We start from the raw sequence: 14,994 nt of genomic DNA on the forward strand, positions 1-14,994 counted from the left end.
AATGGCATTTGTTTCAGTTAAATTTTGTTGTATTATTTTTTGTGCACATTTGTTGATTGTTTCACACTCAGGCAGTTGTATAATTGGGGAAATGTGGTGGGGTCAAAGGAAGTGTACTGCTGAGAGATGAAATGTTAAACTGGCCCCATCTGCCTGAGCTTGTGGTAGCTCCAGTGGATGTAAAAGATCTCATGGCACGTATCCAAAAGAGTACAGGTAATTTATTACAAAAAATAAGAAATACAAAAATCAAACATTCCAAAAAGCAGTGCCAATAGAAAGCACATAATACATAGATGAAAATTAATTAAAAAGTACATAAAGAAGTAATCGGCTAACAAAGAAACAAGTTAAAGATAGTCAAAAACAAAACAGAACAAAAAAATGCAAAATATAACACCTATCCAACTCATTCTTTCAACCACAACAAATGTTATATTTTTGAACCACAGCTTTTCTATCCCAAGTTTTATTAAACATCAATTCATCAGTTCTCGCTTTCCAAAAAAAAAACATGCATTGGATAAACAGATTCTGTCAGTGAAATCAGTGCCTTATAAAGGGATAACATTATAGACACCATATTGACGTATATCCATAGTGACATAGCTAATAATGGAATATGTAAAATCTTGGCAGTCAAAGCCGAAAAACCAGACAGTCTACAACATTCCAAAAACACATGAAACATAGTCTCAGTAGTTCAGCATGTAGCACACTCCCATTAACCACAGTCATTCTGAGGGGGTCCAATATTTTTCAGCTTGGGAGGACATGATTGAAAAAACATACTTGCCAGGGATGGTCTGCAGCTGTCCCCAGTAGGCTTTCGGATATTGGCCAAAACATCCACCCCTAAAATACCGTTTTAGGGAATGCCAGCCTGATAAACCTTCCGATACAGTAAATTCTACTCAACATAAACTAAACGTATGACTGCTCAATGCTAGGAGTCTCAACAAAAAGCTCCATTCTCGCAAGCACTGTTCTTACCACTGGTAGTATTGACATCTGTGCAATTACTATGACATGGTTTAAAGCTGTGGAAGGCACTCTGGCAGTACAAGGCTATAATGCCTGCCACACATTTTTACCATCTACTGCACAAAAAGGGACAAGAGATGGAGGTGTATCAATCTACATAAAAAGTAAGCACACATCAAGACTGACCAAACAATATGACATGCTTGAGCTACTTCTTGTCCAACTAACCTTAAGTAAAGTCCCATACCATATCCTTGGTAGCTAGAGGTCACTGTTTATGACACAGGATAACCATACCATGTACTTGAATGTACTGGAGTCACTCACCATTCAGTTCAGCACCATATTCATGGGTGATTTCAACTTGTTGTTGTTGTTGTGTCTTTCGGCTTTTCCCGGTTAGGGGTCGCCACAGCAGAACTCCGGTCCACTAATGATTGGCAGTAGATTTTTATGTGCCGAGTTGCCAGCTCTGATGCACAACCTTCAACGAAGGTACGCCCATTCATGCATGCCTCCACACAGAAGACGCTTTAGCTGAGAATCGATCATCATCATGGGTGATTTCAGCTATCCTACCATAAACTGGGATACTTACACAACCACTAACATGAAGGCTCATAGATTCTTCAATTTTGTCAGTAGAAATACCCTGGAATAGCTAGTGTGCACACCTAATAGGGGTGTAGATATCCTGTATCTGGTACTCACAAATATGAGGGAATGTTGCATCCCCCTAGTATAATATCCTCACTGGTCAAATCAGATAACAAAGAGGTCACCCTTAACTGTCAGCAACCCCCAAAATACCTTTTAGAACTTTTTCAAGCTAAATACCTCCTGTTAAGTGATGGCATAGCTAAATTCCAAGCCCCCTCCAAACTCAGAGAACACTATGGCCTATACAGAAGTGTTTATGCAAACCATATATAAGCATGTAAATAACTACATAGAAACTGCACTACCAAATTGAAATAAATTTAGGACGAACTCCAAAAACAAGCCCCTATGGTGGACCTCCAGTATAATAGATTGTACAACAAAAGAAGGAAAATCCTGCCCAAAAAAATAGGCAGGGATATGTCTAGCAGACAAAAAACTCTGTCATCAGTTTCAACAAGCAACTCAAGAGATGTTACAAAGAACATAAATGTCAAATAAATATTAGCAGTGATTCATACCTTAAAAGTACCACTTATTCTCCAGGCCCTTTTTATTGGTCACAGACAACACCAAAGTCATGGGCTTCCTGAACAAACAACAGGGTACAAGGTCATACTGTCTTGTCAGTTGGCAATGATAGCCTAAGAGCTTGTTTTATAGCATTTTCTGATGCCTCAGGCTTCATACATCCCATCAGAGCAAAACATATTGTCAAGTAAACTAAGCAAATCATGGACAGACCCTCACGATTGGAAACTCAGGACAGAGAACTACCTGGATTTTGTCCAGATGTTGGGAACACTTCAGACAGTTCTCATCACCTCTTTTCAAAACAAACAGATGGAAAAATTCTGTTCAAGACATCTTTGCAGCTATACTTGGAGGACAGAAGCATTCTCATTCCCTTGGACAGGAATGTTTCTTATGCATTTCCACCCTTTCCGCCAATACCCAAGGCACTAATGAAGATTCAGAAAGAATTACCAAAGGTTCTCCCGTTCGATTCTCGGCTGGAGCACCTTCTGTGTGGAGTCTGCATGTCCTCCCTGCGGTTGAGTGGCGTTCAAAAGACATGCGTGAATGGGCGTGCCTTCATTGAAGGTTGGGCATCGGGCTGGCACCTCGACACCATAAAAATCTACTGCCAATCATTAGCGGACTGGAGTTCCACTGTGGGGACCCCTAACCGGGAAAAGCCGAAATAAGAACATTGTTGTGGCCCCCTTTTAGGCCTATGCTAAGTTGGTTTTCCCTTTTAATGGAATTGTCCAAAGGCAATTACCACCATCTTCCCTCACACTCTGGATCTGCTCACACAGTGCCAGGGGCAACTAGTGCACACCAGCTTAGAGCAACTGCTACCAACAGCCTGGATGATTCTGTGTTAATACCTTTTAGGCACTTGCCACATGAGGATGTGCAGCAGGTATTGAAGGAGGCAAAAAAAAAAAAACTGCAAATAGAAATATTATGTTCACAAGTGAAAAGGTTTTCTAGGTGGTGTCTGACTGATATACGAGCACCTGGTATGGTGTCTTCCCCTCTGGTTTTGAAATATTTGTGGAACTGCTCAATGATGGTTTATCTTAAGTATCTATCAAAGTGCATCTTGCATCCATGTCAGCATGCGTTCATGTCTTTTGCCTCTATTAGTGATCAAACAATTTATGAAAGAACTGTTGGACTTGAGACCCCTTAAAAGCAAATTCATTCTCCTTAGGATCTCAGTTTTATTCTTGAAAAATTGACCTCATCTCCTTTTGAACCTGCCTTTCAGGCTGATTTGAATTTCATCACTTGGAGAACTGCTTTGCTTGTTGCTCTGCCATCTGCAAAGTGAGTCTCTGAGCTGCAAGCTCTTAAGGTGGGCCAACCTTATCTGAATTTCCACAAGGACAGAGATGTTTTATGCACTAAGCCTTCTTTCATGCTAAATGTTGTTTCGGAATTTACACTAAATAAAGCCATCAGTCTCCCAGTTTTATTTCTAGAACCTAGAGACAAGGGAGAGAAGGTTTTGCTTAGCTTGGATGTACACAGGCAGCTCAACTACTCCCTTGACAGAACTAAGCCCTTCAGGAAAACTGAACAGCAGTTTATTTCATATTCTGGGGCGCTAAGAAGGGTCAACCTATCCCTAAGCAAAAAATTGTTGAGTGGCTTATTTAACATTTGTTAACCAGGAAAGTCCAACTTGGAATGAAGGCAGTTTTCAGTGGAGGCTTGGTGAGAAACACTCCAGATGCATGTCTTTGTAATGTGGGAAGAAACCGTAGCACCAGGAGGAAACCCACATGAATGCAGGGAGGGCATGCAGACTCCACACAGAAGGAACCCCAGCCAAGAATTGAACCAGAGAACCTCTTGCTGTGAGGTGACAATGCTACTGCTGCACCACTGCACCATCCTTATCCTCTTCAGTAGCATATTGGAAAGGAGTGGATGCTAGAAGGTTCATACCCTTACAAAGCACTGCAAACTGGATTCTTTCTCAAGTTCCACAGCAGGCTGCAGGAGCTCCTGGATCCTTATCCTTCCTCTTCCCAGACAAGATAAGCTTTAGGAGCTTACCCAAATACCACTGAGGCAGTATGAATGATGAACATAATACACTTACTTACCTGTAATAGTAGGTATTTGAATTTTATACTGCCTCAGTGGTAGCACCCACACACCATCCCCTTATTTTGTGTGCAGTTTGATTATATCCAACCTTGTGCTGTTGCTTAGCTTTGGTTAATTGTGTTGGTGTTTTGTGGCTTTCAAATTGGTTAGGTTCAGGCAGTTTTTGCTTCTGGTCCTTCTTGGTTCATCCTACTTAGTACTAACTGTGAAGACTGGTAGAGAAGGGTGGAGGCTGCCAGCCTAGCCAGATAGAATTGTGCAGATAATTCTGTCCTTTTTAAATATAAATTTAAACTCCATGCTTGTTGTCTTAAATGTAAAGAAATACTGTTACATGTGGAACTAGAAATAAATGTGACAACAGTGCACTCTACTGACCAAAGTAAAGCATGTGGTGATCCTTTGAAGTAGACAGTGGTGCCGAGGGGTCTAGATGAAGACATTCCTTCTGTTGTTTTAACCAAGAGTTAAATTGCTAGATTTAACATGCAAATGTATTTTTATTGCTCTTGTCCTGACTAGTTGCAAGATAACAAAAGGGACATGTTAAAAATGTAAATGCAGTTAATGCATAGCCTGGGAACTCCAGGAAAGTGTAAAAGAGATGATGTAATGTTTATCAGAACTGCAATAGCAATTTAAACAGAGAGAATCAGAAGGCATTAAGCATTTTTTGTCTTGATCATCCAACTCACAGCACACTGCCTATTTCTTATCTAAGTTATCTTAGACGTGTGTTTTCTTTTAGGGCTAGCTAGAAGCTAGAAAGATTACACTAAGTGTTTTTTTGTGATGTCAGAACTGTACTACGGAATTATTTTAAGTATTTCTGTGTGATCTCTGAACTCTTGACTAGCACTGACTGTCTAGTCGAAAGTATTGTCTTATGGTTTTAATTTACTCTTAAATATTTAAAAACCTTCTAACTGTGGCTGGTTTGTGTAGAGATAATTTAAGTTCTAGAGTACATTGCATATTTATAGAGTTTACTGTACCAAGTCACTCTAATAAGCTTTGAGACTGTTTAGTCACATCATCTACCAATTGGATAAGAATATTGCACAGTAATAATTGGACACCCTTTTAAGTGTATTTGAGTAGCTGATAATTATTAGCTGGGTGATGGCAGGGTACTACCGGATAGTCTGGAAAAAGGGGCACAGCTGGAGAACCTGTGCTAGCCTTCTCCAGAAATGTCTGTATGATTGTATAAACTCTTATCCCAAAGTGTGTGTGTGTGTGTGTGTGTGTGTGGGTGTGTGTCAGCTACTTGGGCAGGGACACAAAGCATTGGTTGGACAGAGAGGGTGCTGGAGATTTTAGCTTGCGCAGCTAGGCTGAGATCTGGACCCTATAGCTTTGCCAGTGGGGAGTCTTATTGGGGACCTGGAGAGCAAGGGAGCAACTGACTGTGATCTCTGTGTGATCTTAAGGGAAATTGCACTTTACTGTGTGTATTTGTTATCCTTTCCTCATATATGAAATGCCCTCTCTGGTGTTAGTGGTGAGGACTGAGGCTCCTTGATTGCTGGGCCAGGGCACGGGCGTCACACTAACAACCCGAATAACTGACTTTCTGGGGCAGGGAATAGGCTTCCTTTGATGAGAGTGGCGTAGCCAATCTCCTGTCACAAACAGTTAGAGGAGGGGATTCTGAGCTCTGGAAAGCTGCCAGTGTAGAATTGTGCAGGCACAAAATCCATTTGCCACTAAGGCATTGTAAAATTTAAACATTTACTGTTGCAACTAAGCAGGACTTATCAAACTACCCTTTCCCCTAGTGCCCTAACTTGGTCAACAGAGTGTAAGTAAATAAAATAAAAAATAGTTTCCTCAGTACCACAAAGAGTACATAATCTCTTATTCATCTGTTTGTGTTTCATATATGCCTTAACTGGAAATTTACCCCAAAACTGCCTCCATAAAAAGCAGTCTGTTCTCACACCAGGGCAAATTGTTTTTGTTTGTGAGGGAAAGAGAGATGGATAGTCAATGATAAAGATTTCCAAAGGTCAATATAATAGAAAGATTGCATATTAGTATTATGCCATAATTTCCGAGAAATATAAATTTCAGAAATATCAATTTTCTATATTTTAATTTTCTTACAGTACTCACTGTAATTAGACATAATTAAGGACTCTTACCCCAAATGTATGAATGCTCAAATATTATGGCAATGGACCAAAACAGAGTTTTTTGTAATATTATTACACCAAGTCCAGAAAGAAGAATAGTTAACGTGATACAGCATACCTAAAGGCTGATATGATCATGGACCCAAAAACACAGTAGTCTAAAAAAATTAAGGAACTAAAAAACACAACATGTAACAGTCCTAATCTATTTTTCTTTCTTGGTATTGTACACTATACCTCTCCTAATAGGATTTAAACTGGATCCCCAAAATAATTTAAAATAATATCCAACAGTTATGTCTCTTTAGAGGATGATAAAGCATACACTGTCACAAAATACGTCAACTTACCCAGTAAAACAATATTTCTTAAGTATGCTTTTTTTAAATCATTTTAAATGTTTGCCACAATTTACATAAATTCTGAATTTTATTGAACAACTCTCAGTGCTGAAAAACATTCTATCATAATCCAAAACAAATACCTAACAGATTAATTTTTCAATCTCAAAATAAAACTAAATGAACTTCTCCCCCACCAACGCCATGACTTTTAGCTATATTAAGATGTAACCCCAGTAGTTGCAGAATGGAATACAAACAATATAAAATGAAAGACGTACTGACAGTGTTACATATAATTAAAATGAAATCATCAGCATAAGAGAAAAAGGAGTACTCCAACACCAGGATATACTTCCCATCAATCAGACTGAAAAGCAACAGCACAAGGAACAACAAAAGCATTCATAATAAAAAAATTTACTCAGCTAAATGGAAAGTCCTGTTTAACTCCCTTTTGCAAAATAATTCTTCATCCTTATCACTCATTAACAACAAATAAGTAGAATTCCTATAAATAGACAGTAGAACCTCTAACATTTACTACCCGTACCATTGTCATGTCTGAAGATAGTAAACAGAATCAAAGATCTGTTCCACACCACAAGATAACATCCTACCTTCTCTTTTATCACAAGCAATACAGTTGGCTATTTTAGCCATGTATCCTTCATCTTTTAATGCCATAAACCCCTTCATCTAATACTAAATGTAAAAGCTTTCAAAATTTTTCAATTTTTTCCTAAATATTATTGTTATTGGTTAAAGACCTCCAATTATCTAGCAGAGTTTTATATACTTTTTCTTCCATTACAAAATACCTTTCTCTGCATGCCAAACTCTAAAACGGTGATTTAAAATACACAAATATTTTTTTTCTGAAAAATATACATATAAAAGGTTTATGGAATATTGTCAGTGCCTGGGAAACTATTAGGTTTAAGAGAAGCCAAAGTATCATCTAATTGAAAAATAGTTATGGCAGCATTCAGCTGCTAAACTGGCCAAGCAGATTTAAAACTTCTGAAAAAGCCCATTTATTTGTTAACATATTGCTCAGTAAATTATAACATATAGTCTTTATAAGTATACATATTCTGTGTACCATCAATTAATTTCGAAATCAATCTACTCTGATAATAAAAAGCATTCCCTAAAAAAAGGAGAGAAATGTCCCTTTTTCCCCTTGAGTTGCATAACACAGTATGGAGAACAAACTCTTAAATCTTTCATAATTTTCTTTGTATATCATTTGTTCAGTACTCAAACAAGATGAACAATAATTATCCAATTCAGAAATAAATCTAGTAAGAGAGCATTATAACAAGTCTTTTTAGAAGCATAATACAACATTTACCATATCAAATAATATGTCTTATATTTCATTTTAAAAGCAAGCCACCAGTTTTTCCCAGTTATCATAAAAAAGGACGCAAAGAATAATGATCCTTCCATAAACAATTTACAACAAATAAGATTTCTCTATTACAAAATCACCTGATAGATACTTTATCCTTCTTCATTCAGTCAATCTGGAGAAAACACCCCCCCTCAAAAAAAAATTATTGTAGTATAATAATAAAATCAATTTTTCTATGAAGGTTACCCCTATAATATGTAGGCCCTGTGGTATTCCAAAGATGTAACTTTCCTGACAACATTAGAAAAAAAAATCTAACATCAGTAAGGGAGAGTGTAACTTTCCATTGCAAATGGTAATTAAACTCATGTACAAGAATAATGCCAACAGTAAATGTAAGAAGAGGAAGAAGAGTAATAAAGACAGTCTACCTTTTATAGATGCAGGAGCATACAAAAACAATAAGCCTGTAATATTGTATATCATATAACAAATCTATGGAAAATAAGTGACCCACCAGCTCAATCAAAACATCCAAATAAATATTAGAATAGTTAATAGGAATAGCTATACTAGAACACTGATTAACAATAAAGGAGCGTTTTTAACCCACAAAGTTTCAAACTGTAATCTCTGATTATGATCCATATACGTAATATCTATCAAACATATTATATCAGCATGCATAGACCTATAGTGCTATAAAATGGCTAAATGCTTGATATCATTTTAATACTGTTAACATTCAAAGATACAGTAGTAAGACTAGCCTTTCTGTTTGTCTTATTTAGGCTGAAGTTTTCTTTTTCTCTGCTTCACTGGGTTCCTTATAGAGTTTCTGTCAACATCTCCTAAACAGACAAACATCCTGAGCATTATCCTCTCTGTCTTCCTCATCACGGGGCAAAAACCTCATATTTATTTTACAGAGACAAAGGCTGATTTTAAACAAATACTACATCATCCAAGGAATCCTTGCCTTCATTAACCCTAGCTTCAGGCTCCTGAACAGCCACAGAGAAAAGAAAATCTGATAACAATTTCAGTTTTCCAGACCCGCTACAGCAAGTCATGTAGTGCTGAGACTGAAAACCGAAAGATTGGACTTGTATAAACTATGTCCGGGATGCCATTTCTCAGAATATTCCCTTTTCTCCAAGGTATGCCAGTCTTGGAGTTGGGATATATAAGTTCAAGGAGGGATAAGGGGGCTTGCCCCCTTCATGGGGGAGTGCAGGTGGGCCTTGCAAAAGGAAGTTTTAAGGAGAAGAGTGTTTTCTTTGAGATTCTCTCTTCTCCTGTGTTTTTGGTCTTTTTTTTTCATCTTTTTGTCACTTGGCATTTCAAGTGCCGGAATTTCAATAGGGAGCCAAAAATTACCCAGTATGTCCCTCCTTATATTTATAACAGGATTGCTTACATTGCTTTTCTTCATGATCAACCTCCTCACAAGCAGAATTGTGTTTTTTAGGGTATACATTTATTAAATGGTCAGAAGCCACAAGAAACAAGACTTTAGTTGTTCTGTATATTTAACTAAGTACCTGAATCCTTGAATAAATATAACACTCAGCAAATGCGCACGTTGCTGGTCAGTGGTCTTCAAAACAGCCCAGAAAGTCAACCAGAGATTCCATAAATGTCCATCATCTTAAACTGGCAGTAAATCCAAAGCTTGCTAACAATGAAGAGAAAAAAAATTGCAATCTTTATCCAGCTCTGAAGTACGTAATTGAACAGAAACTTTGTTAGTTTGAAAATATTTAGTCTGCAATAAATATAAATTCCAGGGAAAGCCCTGGAATGTCTCAAATGAAGAAACAAAAACATGAACCATATCATATGGCCCCAAAGTAGTGTTAGCAAATGACTCCCGCCCAAAGGTTTGTGCTTATGCTGCAGGGGAGCAAATTTAAAACGAAGGAATTGGTGAAATTAAGAGGGACTGTACATAGTGGAGGAAGCAGATTGTATAAAGGAAGAGGAATAGAGGTTTGGCGCAAGTAAAGAAAATATTTATTGCAGAAGGAAATAGTATGAGACAAGAAGCAAAAGGCAGATGTGCATTGCCAAGCTGTCTCACAGAGGGGTTGTACTGGGAGCTGGGGCAGTGTAAGAACCAAAAAATGATGGTGTTCAAAGTTTTTTTTTTATTTCTGGAACTTGTGGGAGCTGATTACATAAAAAGGCTATAATATGAATTGGGAGATTTAATATACTCTTGGAACAGAAGTAATGTAGATGGTTTGCAAAGAGGGAATTCATTAGAAAGTATCATAAGCTGAGAGAAGGAATTTTTGATTATTGACTGATGGATGTGTGGAGAGCCATGCATCGGAAATAGTAGGACTTACCTTTTGTGGAATGAAAGAAAGCAGGCATGTAGCTCTGTTTCATGCTTAATTCAAAGGTAGATTCTAAGTATGATCCCCAATAACGAACTCAGAAAGTGAAGGAATGTAGCAGTCATGGAAAATTTTAACTCAGGGTATTGTCATGATGCTTTTTTGGCAGTTAAGAGAGGCTGTACTTTCTGGCATCTATAATATCTGTAATTTAACAGGTATAAGCAGTTGGAACATATTCCCTGTATCATCCAGCACTGTGATATATGCTTGAATTTCTCTTTTTTTAATTTGTCTTTTGAATAGGTAAGTGAATTAGCTCTTTTTGGACCTGTCAGAGCCATGGCCTCAAGCTCAATGCCAAAAAGTACATTGTCATCCCCTTTGGTAAAAACTCTGTACCCATGAACTACCACATAGGCAGCAGTCTACTTAACACCGAATGTGTGATAAGAGACCTTGGGACCCAGGTGGACAGTAGTCTTTCCTTTGATAATCATATCGCAAGTAGTCCTTCTACATGGCACACCTCATCACAAAAGGGTTCTCATCCAGGAAAAAAAGCGGTCATCGTTCCCCTCTACTCGACACTCATTAGATCCGTTATAGAGTACAACGCCCCTTTTGGAATGTACCTCACAAGACATCTGCAGCAGCTCGAAAGGCCACAGAAGTACCTCACAAAGAGGATTACTGGCCTCAAACAGATGCCCTACACTGACCGTCTCAAAAAACTCCAGCTTTACTCCGTAGCATATCGCCTACTCCGAGGTGATCTCTGCCTAATATATAAAGCTTTGTCAAACTCAGATCTGTTAGACATGCTACACCTAAAGAAATCCCAATCCCTCCGAGCTACACGCTCGGATCTAAACCTTGTCACCACAATAAACAGGACATGCTGGAGGGATTCCTGTCCCGGAGACTTCCCATACTCTGGAACAAGCTACCCATCTATGTCAAGCAAAGTTCCTCATTAGCACTCTTCAAGAAAAATCTTGATGAGTGGATGGGAAATAGGAAATACCCCCTGGGGATCACTTCTGTGGCTCTGCTTGACAATGGCACAGGAAAATAACTTTCTTGGGTGGCGTAAGCCAGGGAACCATGTTGGCTAGGCTTACTTTGGCCCTTGGGCCGATAGACTAGTACCTACCTATGAACCTATGATCTAGGGTACCAGAGCAAAGATAAGTACAACACTTGTTGACAGTTTAGTGAAACCAGTCAGTGGGCATATTTTTAGGAGTTTGAATCAAAGTGGTGTACCTGGATAAAATCCACATAAAGAGAACATGCAGAATTCTACACAGTGACTGGACAGAGTCAGAATTAAATGTCAAGCATACCTCTCCACTTCTTTGTCCAAGAAATCTGGACAAAGCCTAAAATATCACTCTTATGACTTCAATCCTGAGTGATCCCCCCCCCCCCAAAAAAAAATATATAAGTAACACAAAAAATATGAGGCAAAACTCTGGGCTTTCTGGAAAAATCTGGACAGTTGATACGTATGATCCCAAACCCCAGAATTGTAATGTAGGCATCTTTCACTGAGCCACTGTGATCATTTATAAGGAGTCAGACACTGGATAATTGAAATACTTTTTACAAATTAAAACCATTTTGCATTAATAGTTGGTGTTACTACTTTTTTAACTTATTTTTACTTTCTTCCTTAGAAATCGGATCCTGTTGTGTCCTATCGTGAGACGGTCAGTGATGAATCTAACCAGATGTGTCTTTCCAAGTCACCTAATAAGCACAACAGACTTTATGTGAAAGCCCGTCCTTTCCCTGATGGCCTGGCTGAAGACATTGACAAAGGAGAGGTTACAGCTCGACAGGAACTGAAGCAGCGTGCCCGTTACTTGGCTGAAAAATATGAGTGGGATGTTGGTGAGGCTCGCAAAATATGGTGCTTTGGACCTGATGGTACTGGTCCCAACATCCTGGTTGATATCACAAAGGGAGTACAATATTTGAATGAAATAAAAGACAGTGTTGTTGCCGGATTCCAGTGGGCAACAAAAGAGGTAAGTCTGAAGTAACAGTTTTGTACGAATTAATTTTCTAACTGCAGCATTAGAAAGTATTACATTAAATAATACTACAAAATTTGCAGGAAAGATATATGAGTGATCAGATATCATTATGTGATTTTGAGTTTCTTCACTAAGTCTGCAAATTTCAGCTGAGTATCATTTTTAAACATAAATAATTACACTCAAGCACTGCACAAAGTAAGGTAGGCTTTTTATTTACCATCTCAAATGAATTTTGATTTCCTTGAGCATTTATTACTTTTGCTAATTGTTAATAGTGTGTATAGAAGTCCAACAGCAGAGATCAAATGAAACAGACATTTGGGCAGTAACTTTCTCATAAATAGACTTACCAGGCAGAGTTGTACTATATATCTTTTATTTTGTCTTGCATCTTGAACTTCTTCTACATGAAATACATCTAAAGTCACATACTAAGCTGATAGTGATTAGTTAGTGGTACAGATGCAGAGTGTAATCTAGGAGTTCATGATGATGACACAGTTTATGTAGGCCAAACTGAAGAGTCACTGAAGTATATTCAGGAAACACGGTGGTGGTGCTGCGGTAGCATTGTCGCCTCACAGTAAGACGTTGTCCTGTTCGATTCTCAGCTAAAGCGTCTTCTGTGTGGAGACATGCGTGAATGGGCTTACCTTCATTGAAGGTTGTGCGTCAGGGCTGGCAACTTGGTACGTAAAAATCTACTGCCAATCATTAGGAGACCGGAGTTCTGCTGTGGCGACCCCTAACCAGGAAAAGCCGAAAGATACAACAACAACCTTGAACCTGACAAAGACTGAGATACTACATGTCACAGAAGAAAAAAAAAACCCTGAAACCAAATAAGGATGTAAAACAGCAATCCTAAATGTGAAATACCTTATTACAGTGCTTAGTCCTAAATTGAAGTGCATCCATAATGGTAATTGTGTTTTCATGACACAGAAGATTATAAATTGTTGAGGACTGATTCTTTCTCGCCTTTTCAGTTCATTTGGTTACTAAAGTCCTCAAAATGAATGTGCTGGTTTAATATTTATATTTTCTTTATTACAAACAGTACTTACTGTTTTACATCAAAGTGTATGAACTTTGAACACAGTGGTTTATACATTTTGGTATGAAACCCATTACCTTGAGAACATATATGCACACAAAGAACTCAGGAATTCCCATAACTATGTACACAAATTAAATAAATGTGTTTCTGTGGAGGGTGCAAGCCCCCCTCCCCGCATGCCATGTCCAAGGCTTTGCCCCTCATGCCCCTTATTTTTTTTCACTGCAAAGATACACCAGCTTGAAGTAAAATACATTTTTAAAGCATGTAGATAATGAACTTTTTTATCTATGGACTAACAAGGAAAATAGCAACAGTTTAAGAATTAACGCATTGATACAATACGAAGTGAACAACCATGCAACTAGCAAAACACCACCTCAACCTAACATGCTCAAGCAAATAGAAAACCGAGCAAATACAGCTTACGTAAGTCAAAGTGAGCCTTCAACAATGCTGTGTGTGTTAGCAAAAATAGTGCTGTAGCTGACAAACATGTATGGGTTACCTATAAAAATAAAATACAGACCTTTAGTAAAGAAAACTGTACTAGACTAAGATTCATGAAGAGTACTTCTAAGTATCCACTGCACAGAACAGGACTACCAGTGGTAATTCTTTGATGCAGGGGTAGAAAAAATACAATTACAATTACCTTTTACATCATGTAGTATTGCTATTTGTAACCCTTAACACACTAGTGTCTCATATCCCCCTAACAAAAAACTTGGTTGTGCAGTGCATAGCCCAGTAATTCAAGAAAGCAGTTGCTTCTGCTGCTCACTGATGTAGTAGAAAGGTTGTACAGCAATGTAGCTGCTGCTTACCAAATTGTGTTGATGGCTTAAAATTGCCAACAAGATGGGACAAATGGCCACTATCTTACTATGCACATGGCATTGTACTGTATGCCACCACATTACATTGTCTTGTCTGTCTGTGCCTTCTCATGTCTTGAATTGCTTAATGCCACAGTGTGCCCTAAGACATCTTTTGAATTATAAGCCACCCATGTTCAGTGGTATCCACAAAATTCCTAAATTGCAAAGGGTACCCATCCAAAGAGTCAGAGGTAGCATTAGCTGTCCTCCCCAATTAATGTAATTCAGTGTGAAAAAGGGCAGTATAAGCTCCATATAGAGCTGTCTAAGTTGAGACACCATGTCTTTGAATCATAATCAACTATCTTGACACTTTTGCTGTCTGTACACACCTCTCGATTATCCTTGTCATGGAGGAACTTTTCTATTTTCACGATTGATTTCCCACTGCACAGAGTGTCCCTATTTTTGAAGGCATGTCCATATTTTCATGCTTGATTTACTTCTTCACACAATTTTCTGAATCCTCCATTATCACATGATTTTTGAAGCTACCTAATACACAGAAACCACAATACATGACCAGCATATTAGTGCAAATCAGTAGCA

The 14,994-nt window shown here is 38.2% G+C and overlaps 1 protein-coding gene across 1 annotated transcript in view; it reads left to right on the forward strand.

Moving 5' to 3' along the window:
• LOC122810421 (elongation factor 2) overlaps window positions 1-14,994 on the forward strand; it is an 825,928-nt gene that overhangs the window by 667,986 nt on the left and 142,948 nt on the right. Inside the window, exon 12 of the mRNA XM_044082035.1 lies at window positions 12,139-12,492. Within this exon, the coding sequence (XP_043937970.1) occupies window positions 12,139-12,492 (354 nt within the window). The remainder of the gene's footprint in view (window positions 1-12,138; window positions 12,493-14,994) is intronic.

The sequence above is a fragment of the Protopterus annectens genome, chromosome 1.part1 (assembly GCF_019279795.1).
Source record: "Protopterus annectens isolate FY-2018-M chromosome 1.part1, PAN1.0, whole genome shotgun sequence".
NCBI lineage: Eukaryota > Metazoa > Chordata > Ceratodontiformes > Protopteridae > Protopterus > Protopterus annectens.